This window comes from Ipomoea nil, unplaced genomic scaffold, assembly GCF_001879475.1.
Source record: "Ipomoea nil cultivar Tokyo-kokei standard unplaced genomic scaffold, Asagao_1.1 scaffold0688, whole genome shotgun sequence".
Lineage (NCBI taxonomy): Eukaryota > Viridiplantae > Streptophyta > Magnoliopsida > Solanales > Convolvulaceae > Ipomoea > Ipomoea nil.
In genome coordinates, this window is record NW_017617116.1 from 2043829 (window position 1) to 2071245 (window position 27417).

General features: G+C 34.6%; 4 protein-coding genes across 9 annotated transcripts; all 4 read left to right on the forward strand.

Moving 5' to 3' along the window:
- The first annotated feature begins 1560 nt into the window (after positions 1–1560).
- LOC109176196 (putative SWI/SNF-related matrix-associated actin-dependent regulator of chromatin subfamily A member 3-like 3) lies at positions 1561–6755 on the forward strand. 3 transcript variants are annotated; one of them, XM_019325645.1, is made up of 18 exons: positions 1567–1613; positions 1644–2444; positions 2537–2670; positions 2749–2884; positions 2988–3041; positions 3134–3259; positions 3348–3499; positions 3651–3735; positions 3870–4040; positions 4124–4267; positions 4384–4536; positions 4677–4744; positions 4830–4952; positions 5055–5154; positions 5295–5407; positions 5490–6063; positions 6133–6204; positions 6302–6755. In XM_019325645.1, the coding sequence occupies exons 1-18, from the start codon at positions 1599–1601 to the stop codon at positions 6521–6523; spliced, it is 3243 nt and encodes a 1080-aa protein (XP_019181190.1). In that variant the 5' UTR covers positions 1567–1598; the 3' UTR covers positions 6524–6755. The 3 variants fall into 3 exon arrangements, with proteins under 3 accessions (XP_019181191.1, XP_019181192.1, XP_019181190.1); XM_019325646.1 differs by lacking the exons at positions 4677–4744; positions 4830–4952 and having other exon boundaries at positions 1561–1613; positions 4384–4508; positions 6302–6613; XM_019325647.1 differs by lacking the exons at positions 3651–3735; positions 3870–4040; positions 4124–4267; positions 4384–4536 and having other exon boundaries at positions 1562–1613; positions 3348–3524; positions 6302–6613.
- A 144-nt stretch (positions 6756–6899) lies between these two features.
- Positions 6900–14900, forward strand: LOC109176198. Of its 3 annotated transcripts, XM_019325649.1 has the most exons (3): positions 6900–6905; positions 9569–9571; positions 12911–14900. In XM_019325649.1, the coding sequence occupies exon 3, from the start codon at positions 12933–12935 to the stop codon at positions 14664–14666; it is 1734 nt and encodes a 577-aa protein (XP_019181194.1). In that variant the 5' UTR covers positions 6900–6905; positions 9569–9571; positions 12911–12932; the 3' UTR covers positions 14667–14900. The 3 variants fall into 3 exon arrangements, with proteins under 3 accessions (XP_019181194.1, XP_019181193.1, XP_019181195.1); XM_019325648.1 differs by lacking the exons at positions 6900–6905; positions 9569–9571 and having other exon boundaries at positions 12478–14676; positions 14716–14900; XM_019325650.1 differs by lacking the exons at positions 6900–6905; positions 9569–9571 and having other exon boundaries at positions 12478–13958; positions 14013–14900.
- Positions 14901–16154: 1254 nt separating this feature from the next.
- LOC109176199 (bet1-like SNARE 1-2) lies at positions 16155–20544 on the forward strand. Of its 2 annotated transcripts, none has more exons than XM_019325652.1 (6): positions 16155–16293; positions 17596–17752; positions 19070–19126; positions 19211–19270; positions 19403–19449; positions 20140–20544. In XM_019325652.1, exons 1-6 carry the CDS (start codon positions 16280–16282, stop codon positions 20165–20167), a joined length of 363 nt encoding a protein of 120 aa, XP_019181197.1. In that variant the 5' UTR covers positions 16155–16279; the 3' UTR covers positions 20168–20544. The 2 variants fall into 2 exon arrangements, with proteins under 2 accessions (XP_019181197.1, XP_019181196.1); XM_019325651.1 differs by having other exon boundaries at positions 16157–16293; positions 19403–19488.
- Positions 20545–24509: 3965 nt separating this feature from the next.
- Positions 24510–25352, forward strand: LOC109175406 (AT-hook motif nuclear-localized protein 19-like; the record flags this gene model as incomplete). Its single annotated transcript, XM_019324670.1, has 1 exon — positions 24510–25352. A coding segment is annotated over one exon (837 nt), but the record flags the coding sequence as incomplete, so codon positions are not given.
- Positions 25353–27417: the final 2065 nt, after the last annotated feature.

Genomic DNA, 27417 nt, shown 5'->3' on the forward strand with positions numbered 1-27417 from the left:
ACACGCCAACAACCCTTTGGTCGTTGGTTGGATATATTCGAATTTCCCAAGTACAGTGATACCCGATTACCTTTACACCAATGTGGTTTCTTCATAAAATACATCATTTTACATGTAACAAAAATGGTATTCTCAATCAAAACAACTACTATTACTTATTTTTAGATGTATCAATTCAACAAATAACAAAGCCTATAAATTACACTCTAATAGTTACAACATTTGCCACTTTCATTTTGAAATCTTATAAGTCCAGTAAGCAACATACTTTTATGTGAGATTGGAAATAATGGAAGATACATGTTAACTAAATAACACAATGAAAAAATAGATGTAATATAATGTTGAGTACCCTTACTTAAAATTACAGTTGTATATATTCATCATGAATTTGTATTTTTTGTGAAAACTTCAAATACATCAACAAAATAAACTGTACGGGAATATTTATGAACTTCGTTAACTAAGGAAAAAAAAAACTTTACAAATTCATTTTATCTATTTCAAAATGATTTACTAACCAAATTTAAAGATTAGGCACAAGCTTTCGCGCAAAGCGCGTTGAAAAAACTAGTTATATAATAATAATCAATTGATATATCAAAAATCACATCGTAATTAAATTGAGAGATACATCATTATATGTATGGCCGTATAGGACAAAATATGATGGGTAAAATAAAAATAGTTTTATTTTAAACTCAATAATGTAAAAAGTATACAAAAATGATATCGTAAAATTTTACAATAATTATATCTTTTTTTGATTAAACCGCAAGGTGTCATGAGCAGGCCAATGCTAGCCATATTGATTTGTTCATACAAAATGAGGTCCAAACTCTCGACCTCTCTTACGGGACAATAATGCACGGCCACTCACGCCAACTAAGCTGGTTGTATAGTTACATCATATAGTACTTCTAGAACATTTACTTTTTTTTTGAACTTTTGCACACTAGTATTTTGAACCTTTATTTGTATATCTATTAATGGACTTTGATGATTTTATCTAATTAAGTCATCTGTTAAGATAACTTGGTATTTTCACTATATTAATATTAATTGTAGTCATCGATTATAGTGATTTTATCCAATTTAATCATCAACTATAATATTTTTTTTCTTGATTTAATAATTTATTCTAATAATTGAAGATTTAATTCGGTAAAATTATCAAATTTTAGAACCTAATTAAACACAAGAAAAATATGATTTGGGTAAGAGCATAAATTCCCACGAAAATTATGGATCATAATTAAAATTTCACCATTCGTGGGTTTTGGAGGCAAAAGAATGGCGCGGTACACAGTAAAAATGCTATCGCAACAGCTCCCTAGGTCACAAGTGCACAAACAACGACGTCGTTCAATGTAAAAAGCCGCGAAACTTTAACCACGCCAAAACTCATTTCGCGCCAAATTAGTTTAGAAATCCCCCCATTTACCCCTTCTTCCCTCATTTTCTCTCTGTATACATATATACACTTTCTCACTAAAGATTTCTGGTAGTCTTTGGGGTTTTTGTTTTCTTGTTGTTTATTCCTTCAAAAGTTCCTCTCTTTCTTTGAAGGGTTTCTTTTCTTTTCCAATTGTGCGGCCATGGAAACCGATATGGAAACGGAAACGGCGACTCATCATGAACCAGAAAGCGAGAAGGAAATCAATTTGATCCGATCAGTCGTGGGTTCCCGGGTTTCGGAACCCGACATTCAGAAAGCCCTCTCTTGCTGCAACAACAGCGCCGCCGCCGCCATAAACCACATTCTCGACAACCCTTTGCCTCCGGACGTCAAAAAGACGGTTACTTCCACCGGGGCCCGGATTTCCGGCCCGGTGAAACAGGAAATAGGCGAAGAGTCGAAAGGATCGGACTATCCAGAGAAGGGCGATAAGAATGAGCCTATCTGGATGAACCATTACTACAAGTGGCTCTCTGAAGAGGAGGCAGAGAAGATGAAACAGGAAGGCGGCGAGTTGAAGATTTCGAAAGTTAAGACGGAGCCTGATGTTGGAGATGATAGTAAGGCTATAGTGATATCTGAACCTGATATCAAACATAGCGTGAAAGCTGAGCCAATTTCAAGTGTTGTGAACATGGCAGTTGTGAAAGAAGAGAAAGGAGAGGTGCTCTCTGTACAGCCATTGTCTGCAAGGCCCGTGTCGGGGGAATATGTGGAGAGATTCATGTCTGGGCGTCCAGGTGGGAAGACTGAGAAGAAAGTGGATATGACTCTTAGTACTGTTGTGATTGAGGATGGGGATTTCCCTGAAGAGGCTGATTGGATGTTGGTTGGGAGGAATGTTGTGAATGGGCTTTCGACTACGAAAGGGAGGACGATTGAGAACAATGAGATTGTTCACTTTGCTTTTCCTAAGGCTGGTTCAAGTAGGTATTCAAAAGTTGCTTCATCTATTGTCAGGTTCTCCACCAAACGATTTGGAGAGGTAATCTTTATTGTAATCTTTGTTTCAGAATTGAGATTGTGGCATTTGTTATTGTTTTTGGTTTGGAGATTTAATTGTAATTGGTTCTGTAGATTGGCCGCCTTCCAATGGAATGGGGGAACTGCCTTATTCCACTTGTGAATTCCAAAAAGGTAAAGGTTTTAGGTAGATGTGTGGCGGCACCTGCGAATCTTCATCTGATGCAAGAAATCATGTTATATGTCAGGTAACTTTGTCTGGTTCTGATTTTGTTCTGTCTAGAATGAGCCTATGGATTCTTGTTAAGATGGTTCTTGGGTTGCAGTTTCTACATTCATAGCTCAGTGTTTACGAATGGCGATAAGTCATCTTGGAGGATAGATTCCCCTTCAGAAATTGAAGCCACAATATATCCACTTCTAACTCTGTTCAAGTTACTGAAAATCAATCCTTTTCAGAAGGTATACCATACCACAAATCATGTTAGTCTAATAAAAGTTACTCTTTTTTTTTTCTTCAAAGTCTTGGAGTTGTAACTAATGTTATCTGTGTTACTGTCTACAGGCTGAGTTTAAACCAGATGATTTTGATTCTCGCAAACGCCCACTGGACTTAGAAGTATTATGAATTTTGCTCTTTTTGTGGTTTTCTACATTTATACTTGTAATTTATCAATGTAAGGTCAACTGAGGTTTTGAATATTGATATAGGGTGCTTCAGTAGAAGCTGTGGCAAAACGGATAAAGGGTTGCATTGAGCAGAACAAAACTGAAGAGGTTTTATCAGAATCAACTTTAAACAAACTTGTTGGTGCTGCAGAGATGTATGATCTCAAGGTATAATGCACATACATGATTTTGGTTTTTTTTTTTAATGTTATTTTGCCTTTCTGCTGACCTTTCTTGATTTATATGCATTTTGTAGGAGGTAGAGCCACCTGAAACACTTGTGTGTAGCCTAAGGCCCTACCAGAAGCAGGCTCTTTACTGGATGTCAGAATTGGAGAAGGGAACTGAAGCTGAGCAAACAGCCAAAGTTTTGCATCCATGTTGGGCAGCATATCGAATTTGTGATGAGTATGCACTTTTCTTGGGATATAAAATAAGATGTCAAAACAGTAAAAAAAACTACCTTGTACTGAATATTAAGAGTGTCACCTAAATTTGTAAAATATTTGCCCAAGTGCTCTATTAATTTGGGAATTTGCTGACCAATCTTTCTCAACAGGAGGGGTCCTGCAATTTATGTGAACATTTTCTCGGGTGAAGCAACTGCAGAATTTCCTTCTGCATTGGAAACAGCAAGAGGGGGAGTGAGTTTTATTTTGTTACCTCTTTTTTTTGTTTTTTTGTTTTTTTTTTCTTTAACTCCAAATTAATATCTTGATGTCCTGGTTTTTGTTGTTGTTGCATGTATTAATTTCTCATCAAAATGTGGTTTCTGCAGATCTTAGCAGATGCTATGGGCCTGGGGAAAACTGTAATGACAATTGCTCTAATACTTGCGAGGCCAGGCAAGGGTATCCCTGATAATCAAGAACTTGAGCATTCTAGGAACAGAAGGATTAAAGGTGGCACTCTCATTGTATGTCCTATGGCATTACTTGGTCAATGGAAGGTGAGTTTATTAGTCTGTAGCCCCTTTCTTGCTTAATGTCAATATGAAAATGTGACTGATATTGATTATAATTCTCATAACAGAATGAACTTGAAGCCCATTCAAAGCCAGAGAGCATTTCGGTTTTTGTTCATTATGGTGGGGAAAGAAGTAATGACCCCAGAGCGATAGCAGAACCAGATGTGGTCTTGACAACCTATGGTCTTCTAACTGCTTCATATAAGGCTGTAAGTGATCCAATCTTTTTCAGATCAGTATCAATGTTTTTCCCATGAGCTTGAAAGTTTATTTATTCGGTTTATTTGGTTCTATGCCCATTAACCAGTTTTTAACTGTGATTTAGGATGCGGAGAGTAGCATATTCCATAAAGTTGATTGGCATCGAGTCGTACTGGATGAAGCACACACCATAAAGAACTGGAGAACTATGAGTGCTAAGGCTGCATTCACATTGTCTGCACATTGCAGGTGGTGTCTCACTGGGACTCCACTTCAGGTATGTTTCCTCATCTAAGTGCCCCATTTTTCACATTTCCTAAAAAAAATGAGGCTTTCATAAGACCGAGAAATGTAATACTTTTTAGATTGTTCTAGAAATCTGGTTTATGTTAATGATGTCCTCACTAATTGCTGCAGAATAATGTGCAAGATCTTTACAGCCTTATGTGTTTCTTGCATGTTGAGCCATGGTGCAATTGGGCATGGTATGCCTTATATGTTACTAACTGTATATATACATGCTAATAAGTTTAACTGAACTAGATTACTTAAATGTTTGCTATCTTTTAGGTGGAATAAGTTAATACAGAGACCTTATGAGAATGGTGATCTGAGAGCCTTGAAATTGATCAAGGCAATTCTGAGGCCATTAATGCTTAGGAGAACAAAGGAAACAAAGGACAAGGAAGGGAGGTAATTCATTGTCTTTTTTCTCATTTTCTTTAATACTCAAAGTTTACTTGAGAGGCAAAGCCTTATCTGGCAGCATATTGATGTCTTGTTCCTTTGAATTAGGCCAATTCTTGTCCTGCCACCAACTGACATCCAAGTCATTGAGTGTGAACAGTCGGAAGCAGAGCGCGATTTCTATGATGCCCTCTACCAGAAATCTAAAGTAAGATTTGCAGCCCCAGCAAGTTTGTTTGGTTTCCCATTTTCTCATGCTCTTTAAATACCCTCCAAGAAAGCTCTGATTTTTTTGTTAGAATTAACAACATTTTCAAGGGTTCTTACAGTTTCTTGTTGATGAACCAGGTCCAGTTTGATGAATTTGTAGCACAAGGCAAAGTTCTTCACAACTTTGCAAACATTCTTGAGTTGCTACTCAGACTGAGACAGTGTTGCAACCATCCTTTTCTTGTGATGAGGTGAAATGTCATTAGAACTTTACTGTGCATGTCTCTATGATGAAATGATCTCTAAAACAGTTTATTTCCCCTAAATTTGCAGCCGGGGCGATGTAGACAAATATGCAAACCTTGACAAGCTTGCCCAGAAGTTTCTTGAATTCAACCCTGATTCTGATTCTCAGAACGCGCCTACACGAGCATACATTGAAGAGGTTGTTGAGGAAATTCGTAAGGACAGCGAAAACACAGAGTGTCCCATATGCCTAGAGTCTCCAGATGACCCTGTGTTCACACCTTGTGCACACACAATGTGCAGAGAATGTCTGTTATCAAGCTGGCGAAATCCGTCTTCTGGAATGTGTCCAATCTGTCGTCGGGTGTTAAATAGAAACGAGCTGATCACTAGTCCTAAAGCAACTAAGTTCAGAATTGATGTTAACAAGGACTGGAAGGAGTCTTCGAAGGTGACAAAACTGATGGATTGCTTGCAACGAATACGCAATTCAAAGTCTGGTGAAAAAAGCATTGTTTTTAGCCAGTGGACTTTGTTCCTGGATCTCCTGGAGATCCCTCTCAAAAAAAGTGGCATTGGGTTTTTAAGATTTGATGGAAAGACTCAACAGAAACAAAGAGAAAAGGTTTTGAATGAGTTCAGTGAGACTACTGAGAAAATGGTAAGCACTCAAAAACTATAATCACATGAATATGCCAGAAAGAATGAAAGACTAAAAATTTTCTTGCAGGTTTTGCTTATGTCTCTGAAAGCTGGGGGTGTGGGCTTGAATCTCACAGCAGCCTCCAATGTGTTTCTTATGGTATATGCTTTTAGATTTCTTGATTTCCTGCTTTTCTTCTCACAATGACTCTCAACTCCTGATTCGTTAAACGTATGTATGTATATATGCTATGCAGGATCCATGGTGGAATCCTGCGGTTGAAGAGCAGGCAATCATGAGAATTCATCGGATTGGTCAGAAACGTACAGTTTGTGTTAGAAGATTCATCGTTAAGGAGACGGTGGAAGAAAGGATGCAGCAGGTTCAAGCTAGAAAACAGAAGATGATCGCCGGAGCTCTCACCGACGATGAAGTCCGGTCGGCCAGAATCGAAGAGCTCAAGATGCTTTTCCGATGATTTTTTGATTGGGTATTAGTTCTAGAGAGAGAGAATCATGCTTGCTTTTCCCATTGTATTTTGCGTAGTTCCATTATCCCCTGGAGTTTTTGTAAATTCAAACAAATATTTAACGCTGGGGATTTGATTCTCTATATATCTATGCTCTATTGCTCTTATTGATAGCGGATCATGTAATGTAAATTCGAAAATATGTATATCCGCATGGAATTTTGAAATTTAATTATTTACTACTGAGTACATTTTCATGTACTTTCAAAATGCAAGTAGCTTTAAATTTAATTTTTTATAATTTCTTAATCAGAATTATTTAAGTTATCTAAGTCATATAGTGAGTTAATATCCAAAATCGTCCTCGACTATAGTGGTTTTTCTCAATTTCGTCTTAAACGACTTTGGTGACCTAATATCGTTCCAAACTTTTGTGTTTCGCTCAATTTAGTCCTAGACTTTTGTGTTTTTACTCAATTTAGTCCCTCATTTGTTATTCTGTCCATTTGGTGTTAAATAAATAGACAATTCAGTAATTTTAATATTGGCATCTCTTTACTCATAGACATGTGAACTGCGAAATCCCTTTTTTTTACGAATTACTCCCAGAATTACTTCTAAAACTGCGAATATAAAATTTGATTTGCAGGTCCGGGAGTAATTCTGGGTGTAATTCGTACAAGAAAGAGGAATTTCGCACTTCATAAGTTGAAAGTAAAGAGAGATCAATATTGACATTACTGAATTGTCCCTTAATTTAACACCAATTTGACGGAATAACAAATGGAGGACTAAATTGAGCGAAACACAAAAGTCTGGGACGATATTAGGTCACCAAAGTCGTTTAGGACGAAATTGAGAAAAATCACTATAGTCGAGGACGATTTTGGGTATTAACTCTCATATAGTAGTACCATAAGTATTGTTGATTGGTTTCAAAAAATAAGTATTGTTGATAGGTTTCAAAAAATAAGTATTGTTGATTTGGTTGCCAAATTGATCACTTTTGGACCTTTTGGTGCTTTAATCCAGAAATATAGTCAAATATATGTGTACAATGACTAGTCAAAAAGTAAGGCTGAAAACCTAAACAACAACAAAACTTTCTCCCTATTGCTCCATGACATTATTTGTTAAAAAGTTTTTTTGAAGAGACTTTGTGGGGGCAGTAGTCCAGTAGATCAGAGCACCATCGAAAGCAAGCACAGGCGATTCCAATTTCCAAACAAAAACTTGCATGCATACGGAGGGATAATTGTTTACACGGTGTTTGGTTAGATATAGTTGTAATTTCATTCTTTACAACATAATTTCTTGGTATTCTAAATTATTGTGTTTGGTTGAAGCAAATTATAATTACATCGAATTACAATTCTCTCTATTTGAGGAATTCCAATTCATACGTTCTCCTATGGGAATACTAATTCAGTGCTACCTTAGAAAGAGAAAAATACGAAAATGACTAAATTACCCCTGATTATTATTATTATGGAAAAATGACATCTTTGGTCCTTGAGTTATACTTATGTTATGACTCCGTCTCTGAGTTATACTCAAGTTCTAACTCCGTCCCTGAGTTATGATCTTATCTATTTTAGTCCCTTAGTTATGAACAAAGTGGGGCATTTGGTCTCCGACCGTTAAAACTAACAGAAAAATTTAAAAATATTTAAAATTTGAGGGGTAAAGTAGGAAATTCACATTTTATTCCACTTCTTATATCAAAACCACTTTCACAACATTATTTTTCACTTCTTAGCCTCTTATTTCAAGATTGTTCAATTTTAAAAACATTTCAATAACTTTAGTATGACTTGTTAGGAATCTGGCTCTCGTATAACAAACTTAACTTAGCACAACAAAGAAACGCTTGATCATTGTCTTCATACGTGTGAAACACACTATCCTATCAATTTTCAATTTTCTTTACAAAGCAACAAAGGTAATCAAACCAGAACTTTTGAAATACAAAATGATGTCAAATTTCTCAATTTGCTTTTATGAGAAATTCGATCACTAACGGAATAACTTGAGATTTTTAGTATGTAAAAAATTTTCATATGCAGTAGTTTAGTCAATAATCGTTTTTAGAAGTAACAAAAGTTTTTAGAATTTTCATAACTGAATCTTAGGTTCCTTATTCATTACTCTGATTTTTAAGAAGACAGATGAGGTGATGGATATATATAATATAATTTTCATATATTGTTAGGATATACGATTCTTGATTAAGTTACTACAGAGCTTACTAAAGAATTTTACGTATTAATAATCTCAAGTTACTCCCTTGATGAATTTGTCATAAAAATAACTTGAGAAATTTGTTATCTTCTTGTATTTCAAAAGTTATGGTTTGATTACCATTATGTTTAGTAAGGGAAATCATAAACTTTTAAGATGGTGTGTTTTACATGCTTGAAGACAATGACCAAGTGTTCTCTTGTTTGTACTAAGTCACAGGTTCCTTATACGAGACTCAGGTTACTAACAAGTCATACGAAGATTATTGAATTACTTTTGGAATTGAAGAATCTTGAAATAGAATGCTAGGAAGTTTAAAATAATGTTGCAAAAGTGGTTTCAATATAAGAAAGTGAATAAAATGTGAATTTTCTAGTTTACCCCTAAAATTTTAAATATTTTTTAAATTATTCCGTTAGTTTTAACGGTTAGGACCAAATGCACCACTTCGCTTTTGTCTAAGAATGAAGTACAAAGAGTCAATGTCCTCACATTGGAGGGCGAACTTGAGACCTCTCAGATGAGCGGCCAAAGCTATGCCGCTCGACCACAAGACCTTTAGCCGATGAGTTAGTGGTAGTAGTTTTGATTTCAGAAAAAATTACAAATACATAATTAACTATAATCATGTAGTTGTGTTCAAACAAATAACCATGTAGTTATATATCTAACTAATATCAATAAAAATTATTACAAAAAAATAAAATAAACCCATTATTCCCTCCATAGCTACTCTATTATCTTGGTGGTTGAATTGGGGTCTACTCTTCTCTACCCTCTCCAAAATGCCAAGTGTGAGCTGGTTAATTGGAGCGAGTACATCATTCGCATTTAGAGTTACATATATACATGGATGCATAGATATATGCTAATACCAAAAATGGATTGGTTTCTTAGGTTGGGGTAGTTGATGTATAATACTAATATATTTGGTTATAATTATTCCTAAAGGCTGAACCCCAACCCTAAGGGCCCCCCACATCCCGGCCCGACAGAGCATTTGGGAGGATGTAAATCATGGTGACTCAACTGAACATGAACCATAGAGGCTAGACTGCGCACAAGGGAATATATTTGGTTATAATTAATTTATGCATTGTCAACCCAACAAATAAAATTATTTGTGATCAAGCAGCATAGTTGTGACTCTTTCAAATGGAATGTCATAGATTCAAACCCCAGTGCAGGCATTAATTCTTTGTCCTTTTAATGTTTGTTTTAAATTTAGTTATTTGTTACCAATTTCGTCTTGACTTTTAAAATTTGTTACAAATTTCGTCTTGACTTTTAAAATTTTGAGAGATGAAATGTAAATTATTCTGATTATGTTATAATAATTCTTAAATAGGTCTTTGACTTTCAACATTATTCAATTAAATACTTTAATATTCAAATAGGTCTTACCTAATTTAGTTTTCTATCATTGTCACCGTTAAATGTATATCTAATTCAATGATTTTCAAATTGATGCTCGACAAACGATTCTACCATATTGTTCACGAGATAGTAATTTAATTATATTTTAATTATTTAATTATTTAATTTTACAAAAATAATACGAAATTAGCATTGAAGAGAAATTAAATTTGAAACTATTATGTGTATGTGTACTACAATATGTTTGAATTATCATGAAAGAATTTAAAATTTACTCTTTTCATTATATGTGTACTAGAATATGTTTGAATTATCATGAAATTTGGCACTTCCAAGTGAACAAGGTGGATTTAGTCATTATGTTTGTGGCACACACTACAACAAAGATATATCAACATAAGTCTCCTCACCTACACTCACTACCTTGTGGGGTTAGGTACCTTAGCTAAACAGCCCAATTTTTTTTTTTTTTCTTTTTCGTTTCTTTTTGGATGATTTTAGCGATACAATTATAAAATTTCCATAAATATATAAATATATTTCCAACTGATTTTTTCAAAATGAAACTTGAATGCCTTTTTTTTTTTTTTTTTTTCTTTTTTCTTTTGTACTACAACCTAATTTAACCGCGGTATCTACTCAACATAATTATGTCAAAATTTTTGATAGGGATGAGACTCAAACTTGTAACTTTCCGTTTAGAATGGTAACACTGAACCCCTAACTTTTAAATACCTCCTTCTAACAATTGTTTGATCTAACATCAACATTTTCCTTCATAATTCTAAGGATGTAAATGAATTACTTATAAGCACTCAAACTTGATTCAACGAATAATTGTATCCGATTTGATCATTGTTGAGCTGAGCTAAGGTTTGAGTAATTCGATTAACTAGGATTGTGTGTCGGTTCAATTTGAGTGATACTTGAATTTTACTTTGGGTATATGAAAATTTTGGATGATATTTTTGACACTCGATATCCGAACCAAATTCATTTCGAATATGTTTAGTTCGGGTGAATTTATTTCGCGTTAATTTAGATATACTAGAAATTCCATTTTTATCAATTTTTCAGTTTTAAAATAATTTTTTTACATTATTTGTGTAAAATTAGAAAGAAAAAATATTGAGTGTACTCAAACCAAACCCGAATAACTCGAGTTGAAGTTAAGTCAAGTTTAAATTTTGATTGTTTTGTTTTAATCAAATTTTAATTTTTTACTATTTAAATTTAACTCGACTCAATTAAAAAAAAAGATTTTAATTGGTCACCTTAATTTTGTGGGCTTATGCATTTAATAACTACAAATATTAACTTCCTCAAAAAAAAAATATACAAATATTAACTCTCAAATCTCAATGGCACATTACAATTTGGTGTGCTATTAAAAGTTCGGTAAGTGGAGAACATAATGAGGACTAATGAATTCTCCCCTCTTTAAAGATGAACATGCCTTCATAAATGCATGGTTGGAGTCTGAACAGAGCCTGGCTTAACTATTTGTTTTCTTGTTGGGTTTTTTGAATTTTCACTCCCCCTTCTATTTTTTACTGCTTTCCCACTTCTGAGGTAGTGGTAAAAATTCTGACAGTGATGATGGCAATTGCAATGCCCAGAAGTCAAAGTTTTTAACTAAAGAAGCAAATCAAAACTGGAAGAGAGTACACAACTTTTTGTTGCTTGTCAAATTCAACCTAAGGTCAACATTTTTGACTTGTGGATACTCGTCAAATTTAAATAAGTTTCAAAAAATATTACTTCTTGGCAAATTGAATTCAAATGTATAATAATATATATTTTTTGTCTTATTTATCTTTCATATTTATCATGGCATCATGCAATACAAATTTGAACACTTTTAGAAGATTCACATTATTTTTTTCCATAAGATTTGAACTTGCACACTATTTTATTTTTTGGTGTAAATTACACTGTGTTCTGAGTCTTTTTCTATCCGTTTAGCGGTCCAGGTCCACCTAATTCGCTCCGAGAGGCACATAAGCTGGCTCAAAAGAAATTGTCACTTGTGGGAATCAAACTCGAGTTATTATTTTGAAATTCTCCCCCATAAAAAGAGCTCACTTGAGCTATTCTTTTGGGTTGAACTTGCACACTATAATCGCTAATGAAACATATTATTAACCTTATTATATCTTTTAATCTGAGTGATAAGCGTTTGATCCTAACAGTTGCGATTTGACTAGGAATATATGATTGAATGTGACAAAAATAAAATAAAAACTCTTTTTTTTTTTTTTTTTTTTCTTAAGAAAATCTACAGCATTTGTCTGTAATAAAGTTGATAACTTGATAGAAATGTGGAGACCTTTTTCCAAGGCCCCATTTCAAACTGCCATTGCCCTTTTCAGAAGAATCATTATACAAACAAAATCACATATAAAAAGCCCCAAATTCTTGTTCTTCCACTCAATTTCTTCCATTCTGTTTCCCTCCATTACCATTCTTCTTTAGCTCAGTTGAAACTTGAAACAATCAATTACATCTCCACTGTCTTCTCCCCACGCCTCCCTGAAAAAAATTGCAGTCTTGAGCACTCTCCCCACTTCCAAACCCATGCGCATTTCACTTTTCTGTCTATAAACTCTCCCCACTTTCTTCAGTACAGAATCAATGGGTTCCTTCTTCAAGAATCCTTCAAATACCTTTCTCTCAACTCAGCTTCCCCACCCCAAAATGCTAACTTTCTTGGAAAGTAGCTAGCCAAGTAGCCAGATCTCAAAAAAAAAAAAAAAGCTCCGGGCTTTGAAGGTGAAGCTTTGGGGAAGCAAAGTGGGAAATGGTGGCGGAGCCTTGGCTGTTGAGGATGAGGAATCAGGTGAGTAATAACGTTAAGCATGCTTTGCTACTCGAGAATTCTAAGAAGCAAGAAAAGCAAGTGATAGGGATACTTTCTTTTGAAGTGGCTAACGTAATGTCTAAGGTTGTTCATTTGCACAAATCCTTGAGTGACCCTGAGATAAGCAAGCTCAACAATGAGATCTTGAAGTGTGTGGGGATAAGAACTCTTGTCTCTGGTGATGAAACCAGGCTATTAGAACTGGCTTTTGTAGAGAAACTAGATGATTTGGACAGGGTTGCTAGTGTGGTTTCTAGGTTGGGGAAGAAATGCACAATCCCTGCATTGCAGGGGTTTGAGCATGTGTATGGGGATATCACTTCTGGCCTAATTGATGTTAGGGAATTTGGGTTTCTGGTGAAGGATATGGAGGGGATGGTGAAGAAAATGGAGAGGTATGTGGGGTCCACTGCAAGCTTGTATAGAGAAATGGAGGTTCTGAATGAATTGGAGTTGTGTTTGAGGAAGTTCCAGCAGAATCAACATGAGGAGACTAGGAAAGCTTATGAGCATAAACTGGTTTGGCAGAAACAAGATGTGAGGCATTTGAAAGATGCTTCATTGTGGAATCAGAATTATGATAAGGTTGTTGAAATGCTGGCTAGGACTGTATGTACAGTTTATGCCCGGATCAATACTGTTTTCGGGGTTAGAATCGTTAGGAGGGATTCTCTGAGTGTCTCAAACTCCGGGGCTCATGATTTTGAGGAGAAACATAGTCAGATAGATTTGAAAAGATTGGGTTTGAGCAAGAAGAATCCCAGTAATCATTCAGGGGTTATCGGGAGAACGTTAGAGAGGAGGAGGAGCACGAGCTACTTGGCTCAAAGCGGGTTGCAAAGAAGTGAAGGTGGGTTGTTCAGTGCAGAGGATTTCAATTTCGCGTGTGGGATTGGACCCGGGAGGTTATTTATGGAATGTTTAAGTTTGAGTTCTGCTACAAGGCGGGACGATGATGATGATGATGATGATGATAATGATAATGATAATGATACTGGCACTGACGATAGAACCAGCCAGGTTTCTAGATGTTGCAGTGTTACAAGTGGAACGAGGAGACAAACACCAAATTCGTCCCGTTTCTTTACTAGATCCCTAAGTGGCATTCCTTTCCGGGGTAGTATGAGTAACAACAATGCAAGATTTGGTCCCAAAACTCGGGTATTGTTCTATGCTCCTCCATCAACCGTTGGAGGCTCAGCTCTATCATTGCATTACGCGAATATCATAATCGTCATAGAGAAGCTGCTTTGTTACCCGCATCTCGTTGGTGAGGAAGCTAGGAACGATCTATACCTAATGTTACCCACGAGCATAAGAAAGGCGTTGAAGACTAACTTGAAGTCTTATATGAACGGTTTAGCAATATACGATGCCCCTCTTGCTCATGGTTGGAAAGAAAGGCTCGAAGGAACCCTCGAGTGGCTTTCCCCGTTGGCACACAACATGATTAGGTGGCAAAGCGAGCGTAATTTCGAGCAGCAGCAGCAGGTTGTCACGAGGGCTAACGTTCTTCTGCTCCAAACGCTGTTCTTTTGTGATTGCAAAATGACCGAGGCAGCTATCTGTGAGTTGCTCGTGGGACTGAACTATATATGCTGGTACGAGCACCAGCAAAACGCTTTGTTGGATTGCGCGAGCAGTTTTGATCTCGAGGACTACGTGGAGTGGTGATTGGAGTCGGGGATAACAATCCCGGGGTTGGATATGCTGTGAACATTGGAATCTGTATGATAAATTAGATGATAGTTGAAACACAATGCCATGAAAAGCTTGGAGTTCTGGAGTATATAGTTCCACACTTGCACTTCATGAAGGCAGTGTGGATTATATATACTTTCATGTATGAATTAGTACATTTTCCTTTTATGTGGTTATTAATTATAAAAGAATTACTTGTTAATTTCTCTTCTGTAATTCAGTAAATCTTTTAATCATGTGGATTTCTCATGATACTTAGTTTTTGCTATGTTCTTTTCTGCTTCAATGGAGATTTTGTTAAAAATGGTGTCCTGTAATTGTGTTGAGATTTAAGCATTTTGTGAAAGTGAGCTTTGTCTAAATATAATCACCAAAGGGATCATAAATCATCTGATCTTGTGTGAATTCCTTAAAGCATTTTGCACCGACAAATGGTCAACTTGGGAACAACGGTGCATGTGTTGATGTGTACCGGTTGAACGTGAAAATTGAAATCCTCATTTTTAGTCTCAGTAGCTCAGTTGATCACATGGATAAAGTTTGAAAACAGATCTGGGATCAAGAGCGGAAGGACTCCTTGTGCGCAGTAAGCAAATGCTCTGTCGGGGACCTTTGAAGTTGAGAGAACCAATAACACTTCCACTGAGGCTCAAACTCACAACCTTCTAAATGAAAGTCCAACCCGAGTACCATTAGTAATCATAGAATTGATGCAAATTTATTCACAAACTATTGTCTATTTATAATTTAAATTTAAGGGAACTATTTTTAGCCTCTCAATTATTTTAATTTTTAACTCTTTATTTTTCAAATATTTAGTTCATGAAGCAACAACATTATTAAACTCTATTAAATTTTTACTTAATAATTTCTTATATATATTTTTTCTTTATAACCTTTTTAAATTTTGACATTTCATTTGTAAACTAGTATACTTAATTTTAATAGGTTTGTTTACTCGGGGAGGAGAATAGAGATAATATATCACAATTAAAGAGGAAAAATTTAGAGAAGAAGGTTGTCAATTCTATATTTTGCAAGATGAATTATTAAAATTGAAAAGGCTATAAAGAAAAAAAAATATTAAATATTTATGTATTAAATAAAATTCTAATATGATAGCACACTCGATCTTCAAAAAAAAAAAAAAAATATGATAGCACACTCTCTAGCTTCTAAGATGTATTTTCAGGATAATTTGTTGTACTCTGATCTGTCTCGTCTGACTTTATTTTTTCTTTCATGCAGTAATCTATCTCAGTTTTATTGTTTTCAAAAAAAATAAAATCCTAATATAATTTAATAGTTTTGTTGCTTTGAGAAGTAAAGTTGCAAATTATTTAAAACATGAGAGACTAAAACAAGTAATAAGAAATACATGGGGATTAAAAACACAAAATATCCGGAATTTAATACTATTTTTGATAACTTAAAATTCGATCCTAAATCTGTCATTTCAGTTGCTTCTTAATTCGCTTTTTCTTGTTTTAATTGTCATATTGTCCTCAATTTCTTCTTGCTTTTTTGTATAATCTTCGCTCTTTGTTCTGCATTGATATTCCTCTGGACACCGTTGAAACAATTCGATGAGCTATCGAAGGTTTGTCTCTACATTCTTGATTTTAGGGTAACGTGCTTGCATTTTAAGTTTCGATGTATTTAATTCTACGTTTCTCTCACTGTATGTATTTTGATGCGTATTTGTGATTTACTAAGTGTATTTTGAGCCTGAATTATGCGAAATGATGAATTATTGAGTCAATGTCGGTGACACTATAGATTAGTTTGGCATAAGTATAAAGAAAATGGTGTTAAAGGATTAACCGCAAAGCCGGAAATGGTAAATGGAAGATGTAGTTGACGGAAGTTAGGGAATTCTTCTCTTCGAAGAAACAAGTTTGTGAAATTTTCCAGTGGAATGGTTTTTATGACTTCTGGAATTGACTGGAAATGTCTTGATATCTACTGTTCTGTCATTAGGCAATGAGCTTGCAGTTGTGACTGATCTTTTTCTTCAGAAAACCATGTTTGAATGGAAGTTACTTAGAAAAGCTGAAAAGGTATTGCTCAAATTTGGTTATATGAAAGCTCAAAACATAAGTGAAATGGAAAGCTTATCCACTCTTGAATGATCTGCTTAGATGATGAGGTGGAGCAAAATATGAAGTGTAAACTATGCATTTCAGAACATAGTACTTCTTACTTGAACTGAGCTTCTACCTTCATTGGTTAACATCTCTTTGCATGGTTTAGTGTTGTGTCATTTCATGGTGTCTGAAAATTTTGAAATTATAAATTATCATTAATGAAAATTTTCTCTGTTTTGTATAATAAGATCCAATGCTTTTTCTTCTGTTTCAATAGATTGGTTCACTAGGCCAGGAAGTTCTGAACTATGTTTTGGTTGATTATTAGATATTTAGATGGTAGTCCATACTCATCAGAATAGTTTGAGCATTAACTGCAAATGGAGCCAAAAAAGGGGCCCTTAAAGTTCTAAGGAGGAAAACAGAACAATTAACTGAAATTGCCTTCATTATTATGTTAATGGCTATTGATTTAAATTATTTGAAGCATAGAACCTTTTATGATCTCAATCTGTTGGCTGTTGCATTATTTTCTCATATCTTTAAATGCAAATACACACGTTCTTGAGGTAAGATTGTCTGAGTTCAAACATTATTACCTTAAGCTATTTCTTCATCTTCTTGCATTGCTGAGTTATGGAAGTGTTATAAGCATATACGTTGTAATTTCTGTCATGTACTTCCATGCATCTTGATGTGTGAAGATCTCTTTATTGAATTCATCATCATGATGATTGGGCCTATTTTCAATGTAGTAATTTTACTAATGTCTAGCACTTCTTAAATTTTTACACACTGGACTTATTTATGTGCAGGGATCATCGAGCCACTAGATCAGCTCTCTTTGATAACTATGATAGTATTGAGGAAGGTGGCATCAGGGCTTCACATTCTTACTCCCGTGACATGGATGAACATGATAATGACAAAGCTGTGGACAACTTACAAGATAGAGTCACCTTTTTAAAGAAGGTGAGTTTCTGTTGTGAGGGTTCTTTTCAAACCATCACCGCCCCCCCCACCCACTGATCCACACATGCAAGCAGAATTTCTTACTTGGGTGCTTGCATTCTTTTTAAGGCTCACTCTATTTTACAGTTGCAGTTGCTGTGTATAGCTTTATAAATCCAAAAATCAAAACTTAAAAGGCATATAGCATTAGTTTGAAACTTTAGATAGGCAAAATTTCACTTACTATATTGTAATTTTTTAAACATTATTTAATGTGTTCATTACTTAACTTTTTGCAACATCTGTAGTAGATGGGTTTGAAGTTATATCCTTGAGGTAAGGATGGGTGTGAATTTCTTTGGTGGGGAAATACTTCCTATATTCTAACTGATTAATGTTTCAATTACCTTGATGTTCATGTTGGGTGAACAATGCCATTTTTTATTTTTCAAGGTCTTGTGCCATCTACTTTTAGGCATTTTATTTCATCCTTATGAAGTTAGACAAATTACTGGATCAGGATCAAAATGCTACATAGACCCTTAGATTTGATGTCCTAGTTTTTCAGACAGATGGCTTAAAGATATAGTTTCTTTCTGAATTTAGATAATTACAGTGAAAGAAAATAGCTCTGACTGTGCCCTTGTACTTAACAATGACTGAAATGCAAATATGTTAAGAGGCGTATAGTTGTTACTGGTGTCCTAGTGGCAATGTCCTCCTGGAGTTGCTAAGTTGATACTCCAGGGTGAGGTACTACAGTGAAGTGTAAAACTCCAAGCATTGAGCCAGAATAATCTCTTAATTTTGTATGCTTGTCTCATGTTGTCATATTGTAAAAGCTATTCCAAGGGCTGATAGAAGAATATGTAACTAGGAGCACTGACTAATGGTGCATGAGGTGGTTTTGGCTCCTACTATCACAACACATTATCTAATTGGTGATTTTTTAATTTTAATTTTATTTTTTATTTTTTTATACCATAACTCTGAGCTTTTAGCCATGAACTATTGATACAACAAGTATTTTCATCGTCATGCAATTTCTATATACAGATTACTACGAATATGCATGACATTCAGAGAGCTTCATGAATAAAGTTGATACACTTTTCTAGTATTTTATTTTATCCTTATAAAGTTCATATGCATATTATGGAAGTTCTGTACAAACAAAGTTGTATGCTGTTCAGAGTGCTTCATTAGTAATATTCATATCCTTTCTTGTGACTTTTTTATTTATCATCTTAAGGGTTAATTATATGTGCTTTAAATTCACCATGCTATGTATTTAATGACAGTTCTGAATGCAGTTTGTCCTTGCATATTTATTTACAGCTAACAGGAGACATACATGAGGAGGTGGAAAGTCATAATCGAATGCTAGACAAAATGGTATGATGGCAGCAGAATAGTGTGGGCTTTGTATTGAAAAATATATCTTATTGTTGATCGACTTTACCTATCAATATAAATTAGGGGAATGAGATGGATTCATCAAGAGGAGTCCTGTCAAGGACCATGGATCGCTTCAAGATGGTATGGAAACTAGAATAGCTTATTGTTTTTTGTTTCATTAGATATGTACTACTTTGTGTACTTATCCATTATATATGTTTGTGTAAATTGTGGTTGCCAAATTGGACTTTGATAATCAATTTACTTTTTTAGGTGTTTGAGAAGAAATCAAATCGGAGAACATGCAAGCTTGCTGGATGGTTTGTGCTTTCCTTCTTTTTGATATACTATATTTTTAGGTAAGCATCTATATTTTGATCTACAACTTGTGTATTACTCAAAATTGGCCCTCAGTGGAATTACTGAAAACATGGAATTAAAATCCATTGTGTTTAAGAGATTTCTATTATTTCAGTGTCCACTATAAGATGTCTTGATTGGTTCGTGGATTGGGGGGATTGTACTAATGAACCCCGTCACTCCCTTGTTTTGATACTAGAAAATAGTAGACAAAAAATAGCAATACAGAAGTAGCTGGTGGAATTGTTTATCCAAACATATCCGGAAAAAATAGTTGAGGGATTGCTAATCCATTAACTAGGTGATTTGGAACCAAAGAAGCATATTAGTTTTCTGCAAATTTCTATAGTAATCAAACTTAGGGGACAATAGAAATGCATGAATTGATTTCTTCTACTAGTTTAACTGGGATGCTTCAATTGGACTGAGAATTTACAGCTAAAGGACTGCAAGCAAGTGTATCTATAATTCTAAGAACTTGAAAGTTGATGCTGCACCAGTGTTGCTCAATTCCAATGTAGATTCTTCAAATTTTCTAATATTTGTGTCCAGGATAATGAGTTATCATATACAGTGAAGAACCAAGGTATACTTGAATTTCATTTGCTCAAGTGGTAAAGATAAGTGCTAGTTATTTCTTTTGCTTGTAGGTTGCTCATGTATTTTATGCACGGTTGAAAGTGGAACTGACTATCCTGCTATACCAGAGTTGATATTTGGCCTATGAAGATAATAGAAGCATAGTATTGGTCTCGGGGTTGACAATTTCAACCAGCAGAGGAAGTTTGAGATATTATTTTCTTGCAAAATTTCTGTGTTCAACCAAAGGGAATTCTGTCTGCTATGCCGAAGATGGCATTTGTTGCAGTGTGATAATCAGTGTTGATAACTGTTGAACGCTCGTTGTTATTACTCGTGAAAATGGTATTGACAGTTATTTGTTGGGTAGGGATAATTTTAATCACACAAACTACAGGAATGATCTTTCTTTTGATTTGCATGAGAATTGAAATTCAAACTTAATGACACATGTATGGTTCTTTTCTTTCCCACTTCAACAATTTGCCATTAGGAGAGTGAACATTTGAAGGTATTTCCAAAAGAGGATTTGAATTAGTTAGTTGGATCATATTTTGAATTTAAACTTGTAAAGTGTATAGTTATTGGATTCTTGTGCCAACAAATTTCTTTTACTATTGAACCCCCCCCCCCCCCCCCCCCCCCTAGATTGTTGATATATATTGTTAGTGAGTGACCTTATTTGTTTTCATCTATAAAATTTGAAAACTAATAATTATTATTTTTTAAATAGGAAAGGAAAAGAAAAGAGAATAAAGTTAAGGAGGACAAATTTGACATGAATTTATATCATGGATAATTGCATCTTTGGTCATTGAGTATATCCAAATTTTGAATCAGCCTCTCAATTATTATTGTATTCATTGAGTTGGTCTTATGATTTGTTGAAATGCTTTAGAGTGGAAGAACTATAAAATAGGAGGTTGGGAAGTGAAAAATAATGTTGCAAAAATAATTTTAATTTAAGGAGAATAAGATGTGAATTTCTTATTTTATCCCTCTAATAATATGAGATTTTTTGTCAAAGTTGAGACGAAAACTTAACTTTAAGACCAAACATGCCACTTTATTAATTACTGAGGAGTCAACAATTAAAAGACTGAATCGTTAATATGTGTATAACTCAGGGATTAAATATATATTTTTCCTTTATATTAAGATGATAAAAGTTTGATTAAAATCTATATTTTAAAGATTAGCACATGGACCTTGATCATCTGTGAACAATTTTGTCAACTTTTTCGATGAACATGAGAAAAATTTATGGACAATTATTACCCTGTGAAAAGACAACTAGATGGTTGTAGCAATTTCTGGATTATTTTTATTATTAATTTCAACATATGCTTGTGGTCTTAATTGATCAATTATATGTACAGTGCTAGGAATATATTTTATTTATCAATTAACGACCCCATCAACTAGATTATTCCGACCACTAGAAATCTATATTATATTACATATTCCTATTTACGTTGATGCAGTTATTATTATTATTATTTTTTAGACAAAGGAGTGGTGTGAACCTGAACTCATTATCGCAGATTTAGTTGACAGTTGACGACTTTCACCCACACCACTCCTAGCGCTTCTTTTCTCAAAGGTCTCGTAACAGTTCAACTTGTAATCTGATTCTAATATCATTTATTATGATTAAACGTTTCCTCTAATCGGACACTGAAACAAGAAAACAAGAAGCAGCGGACTTCCTATAAAGATATAAGGCTTTTGGACTTGCTTGTTTGACCGAAGGAACGGATACAGTCTTAGATAGAACTCTTACTGCTATGCCAAAAGTTATAGATCGTAGTGAAAGCACAACTTTACAATTTTATTTTTGTAACTCCAATGGATGTTGTAACATGAACCCCAATGACAACCTAAATCGACAAATAATTAAACCTAACCGATGGAGTAGAGAGCAATGAGAGGTTGGTTGCTACCTCAAAGCTTGCAAAAATAAAAGGGTAGAAACTAGAAAGAGTCAAGAGTCCATGTTATCAAAGAAGTTTGGCCAGTTGCCAACTCATCTCCAAGGTTCAACCTAGTATAGATACCTCCATGGTGAGAAATAAGAAGCCAATTTGCTATTAAGGAGGATATAACTTCATAATATGATCGTGTAATTATTAATCATCCTATGTGCCCATATTAACTTCAATTCGTGATCCAAAATAAATAAATCATTTTCTTCATTATTATATTGTTTATTACTCAATCCTTGTAATTGGCCAAGTAGAAAGGGAGTGAAAGTTTACACACACACACAAAAAGAAGGTTGAAATCTGACCTCAACCAAGTTTTAACAAAAAATGGTTGAGGCCAACACAAGGCCAAACTTAATGAAAAACAGAATGAACTATCATGCCCTAAAGGTGTGGGTGTCAGACCTCATCTATCCGATGAGAGAAAAAAAAGAGCCATGACTGAGGATTGTCCTCAGCAACTCTGTGGAATGCGAGATCTAGGCCGTCTTTGGCTACCTCAGTTAGTACGCTTCAACTTTCCCTCGGCTATCTCGATCCCGTAGTCTTTCACATCGAGTCGAGGCCGACTTTGGTATAGTCTTGTAATTAATCTGTGTTCATTTGGACGTGAATAGTCTGAAATAATTTACATTCAGCACACAAATAATATACTTTTAATAGTTTTAAAAAAAAAAGTACTTTTAGTATATTAAAAATGTACATTGTATTCAAGAAAAATACATTATTTGAATACTAAAATTACAATATTTTGTATAATGTACATTCAATACACAAATAATGTACGTACTTTTAGTATGTTATTAATGTATTTTTGTTATGGTCCACATAAAGATGTGCCCTATAGTGTAGATATAGTATATATTAGGGATGGCAATGGGTCGGGTGTGGGTCGGGGAGGGCTACATCCATCACCCGACCCACCTTATATTTTCTCCACCCACCCCCACCTCCAACCCACATCGGGTGGACTTTTTCAGAACCCACCCCACCCCCACCGGGTGCGGGTGCCCACTACGAATACCCACCACTTATCATCTTATTATGTTTTTCAAAAAATAATATTTAAATTATTTACACATAATAAAAAAAATAAAATCCATTAGTGATATTAAAACATAAATAATGGAAATATTTAAATATAATAACTAAATTGTTAATTTTTAAAAATAAATTTAGTAGTTTTGATATAAAAAATAATAAAAAGATACACGAAGTTATATAAACTATTATAAATAACTACATATTAGTACTTATTTTACTATTATATATATACACACACACGCATGGTGGGTCGGGTGGGGTTCTAGGCGGGTCTTGTACATAGAACCCGAATCCAACCCGACCCACCGCGAGTTTTCTTTTTTAAGACCCACCCCCGACCCACCACCCACCATCACCCAAAAAAACCCGATCCATGCGGAATGGATTCGGGTGGATATCCACGGGTCGGATTGAAATTGCCATCCCTAGTATATATACACCATGACACCATGTCACCATGTATTAGGTTATACTCTTAACCTACTCTAACCGGGGTAGTTAATTTCTAACCCTTCCACCAAAACGCTTCTTGACCCAAAGACTTCCCCATCCGCTCAATGTGTCGGAGCCAAGACAGCGATGTCCACATGCCCACAAGGCCCCACCAACATCTATCAAACCCTAATCTTTAATTTTCCTTAATTAGCTACCTTTTATCTCTCTATCATAACAATACAATACATATACATCCAATTAACCTTGCTTTCTTCATCACATCTAATCACAATAACCAAACTTTCAGTATCTTCTTGTTACACACATTTTTCCCCCATCCGTATTGAAAGTTTAAGGGGCATGATATATAGTACATGTTATAAGTACATATTGATATTATGCATATATTGTGTTTGATAAAGTTATCTTCTCGATCTGTTCCAAGGATGTGCACTGGGTAAACGACAAATCCTGTATCGTGGTCTCAGTCGACAAAGGAGAATTGAAGAATTTGTAACCTTATGGTTACCAAATTAACAATCTGATCAACTACTCCGCATTATACTTTTGAGAAGTGTGTTATACAATTTTATCAAATATAAGTAATGATATACATAGGATAAGACATAAAGTCGAAGTTCCTGTATATGCATTTTTTTTTTGGATGTATATTTCTTTTTGAAACAATTTCATATATAGTATCTTGCATCTCTCATCTATATATCTTTTCATCAATTTACTCAATCATCTAATTCTTAAGGAAAAAAAAAAACAAAAGAAAAATTGTTGCACTTTTCTGCAGTTATCTTCTTTCTCCCTTTACTTGATTCCATGAAATACTTCTAGCTAGCTGCATCTAATTCCCCACAAAAAATTAAAGGAGCTTCTCCCTTCCCAAGATTTAATTACTCTTTATATTTTATATATACACACACACATATAATTAAGCTTTTCTTGATTTAGGGTATTAATTAATTATTGCAAGTCTGGCTAATCGGTGGTGGGCCGGGACGGTGGGCTTGCCGGGGATCGACCTGCCGGCGAGTTGCTCACCTGCACTTACCAAACAGGTTGTTTCAGTTAGCGAATTGGAAAGCAATGGAAAAAGCAGTAATAATGGAGATATTAATGAAGATGGAGATGAGGCTAAAGAGGGAGCAGTTGAAGTTGGGACGACGAAGCGGCCGAGAGGGCGGCCGGCGGGGTCCAAGAACAAGCCGAAACCGCCGGTGTTGGTGGCCCGCGACAGCCCCAACGCCATCCGGAGCCACGTCATGGAGGTGGCCGCCGGCGGCGACGTGGCGGAGAGCATAGCTCAGTTTGCAAGGCGACACCAGAGAGGTGTTTGCGTGCTGAGCGCTAACGGCTCCGTCGCCAATGTAACCCTAAGACAGCCGGTTCGAGCTTTGGTGCTTCAGGGCCGGTTCGAGCTTTTGTCCTTGACCGGAGCATTCTTGCCCGGTCCGGCTCCCCAGGCGGCCAACGGGCTCACCGTCTACCTCGCCGGCGCCCAGGGACAGGTGTTGGGCGGAAGCGTGGTGGGACCCTTGGTGGCTGTGGGGCCAGTTATGGTCATAGCTGCCAGCTTCACTAACGCAACTTACGAAAGATTGCCAGTACCGGAGGAAGAAGATGATCACGGCGGCGGAAGAACGGCGGCGCAAATTCTCGGCGGCGGCTCGCCGCCTCCCCCGGCGGCACAGATGCCAATAATCCCTTCATCAATGTCGCCTCTTTACAATCTAACACCAAATAATGGAGCACATTTGAGTGGCGATGCATATGTTTGGGGGAATCCCAGGCCACAGTTTTAAGATGATCAGATCAAAAAATTAGGGCAAAGGAGAAAGAGAAGATCGGAGGTACTCAATTGATTTCACAAGTATTTGATCTTGTTTATGTTTAGGTTTCATGTTTGTGCTAAAGAAAACAATTCTGAGGTTTGTTGTGGTGTGGTTTATATATATATAGATAGATATATGAAGAGAAATCATATAATAATAATATTATTATTAATTTCTCTTGCTTCCATGGACTGTGTTTGCAATAAAATATGGTTAATTCCTTTATTTTTGTTTGATTTTAAAAATCTTTTGGGTGGAAAATTAAGAAATGAATTCCATCTTTTTCTAGGTATGTATAAAATAAGAATTAATTATTACTTAATCCGCAGAAAATATATCTTCACATATACATACTTTACTTCATCTTTTCTATCCATATATCTTTGTTTGATGAATTTTAATTTAAATGCTTTGTGATGATGAAATTTGGTGTTATGTATCATTCATTAAACTCTTCTACTTCTCTTAGCTTTGATCTAAAATGCATAGAAGCAACACTCCAGCTTCAAGACAACGAGGCGGGAAGAAGGCGAATTAATGCTACATGTGTGCATGTGTGCGCGTGTGCGTATATATTTAAAAAATGAAAAGAAAAATGTTGATGTGTGCTTGTGAGTTCACATAATTAATTACGTTTTAGAAATGATATTTATTAAGATATTAATCATATTTTAACTTATGGACTATATATTCTTAATTTCGTAAAATTTGGTGACATTGTATTTTAAGTATACAATTTAATGATATGTTGTAGTTGTTGATGATCTGAAGACCGAATTGTTTAAATTAAAGGAGGTGCATTGAACTGATTCTTTGTCTTGGCAATAATTGATAAAGAATGAAAGAATATAATAATAAGTATACCTACATATTTTAATGAGGGGATGGAACTCTATGCAGTGGGTATAGACTTTATGTTAAATGGCTAGTTTATTATATATATATATATATATATATATATATATATATATATATATATATATATATATATATATATATATATGAGATTATTATTTTATTGATGAGAATGTTAAGAATGGTAATAGAGTCAGTAGTACTAAAAAAAATAATAATAATGAGAATGTTAAGGATTGTGTACGTGAGTGTTTACTTTTATATAAATTTGTGTATATATACCATCATAACATGCAGTTGTGTGAACCATACTATCAAATAATGTACTTTTAGTATATTAAAAATTTATATTGTATTTAAAAAATGTACATTGACAAACCTATCTAAAAAGGTAGCTGAAAGCTGAAAAGTTATAAGGTAGAAGCTGAAAACTGAAGAGCCGTTAACTAACTGATTATACTTAAAAGTGTTTGGTAAAATTAGCTTTTTAATGAGCTGATAAATGTAAAAAGACTAAAAAGGATATTTTCATAAAATTTAAATGATGTGAATATTATATTGTTTTTATATTATTAAATATATGAGATATATTTAATTTATAAAAAAAGTTTTTATTTTATAATATATATGAGATATATATTAAATTAAAACAAAAGAAAAAAGTTTTTAATGGGGAAGTATAAGGATGTTATTTATTTATGAATGGACGATTGGAGTTAGAATTTAAAGAATTGTTGGGTGGTGAAAAGTTGCGGAAGATGATAGAATAAAAATATAGGAGAAAGAGAAAATGCCAAAAACATTTTAATGGGGCAAAGTAAAGGATGTCATATTTTTTATTTTTTATTTTTTAACCAAAGGAGGTCATTTATTTAAAATAATAAGGATAAAGATGAAAAAAAGTTAGGAAACGACTAGCTTATTTTTAAAACATTACCTAAGGTAACTTTTCAAAATAAGCTCTTATTTTAAAGATACTAGCTTATTTTTAAAACATTACCTAAGGTAACTTTTCAAAATAAGCTCTTATTTTAAAGATACTAGCTTATTTTGAGAACATTACCAAACATAACTTATAGCTTATTAGTAACTTAAAATAAGCTATAAGTTCCTAAATAAGCTCTGCCAAACAGAGCCAATATATTATTTAAGTACTGAAAGTACACTATTTTGTATAATGTACATC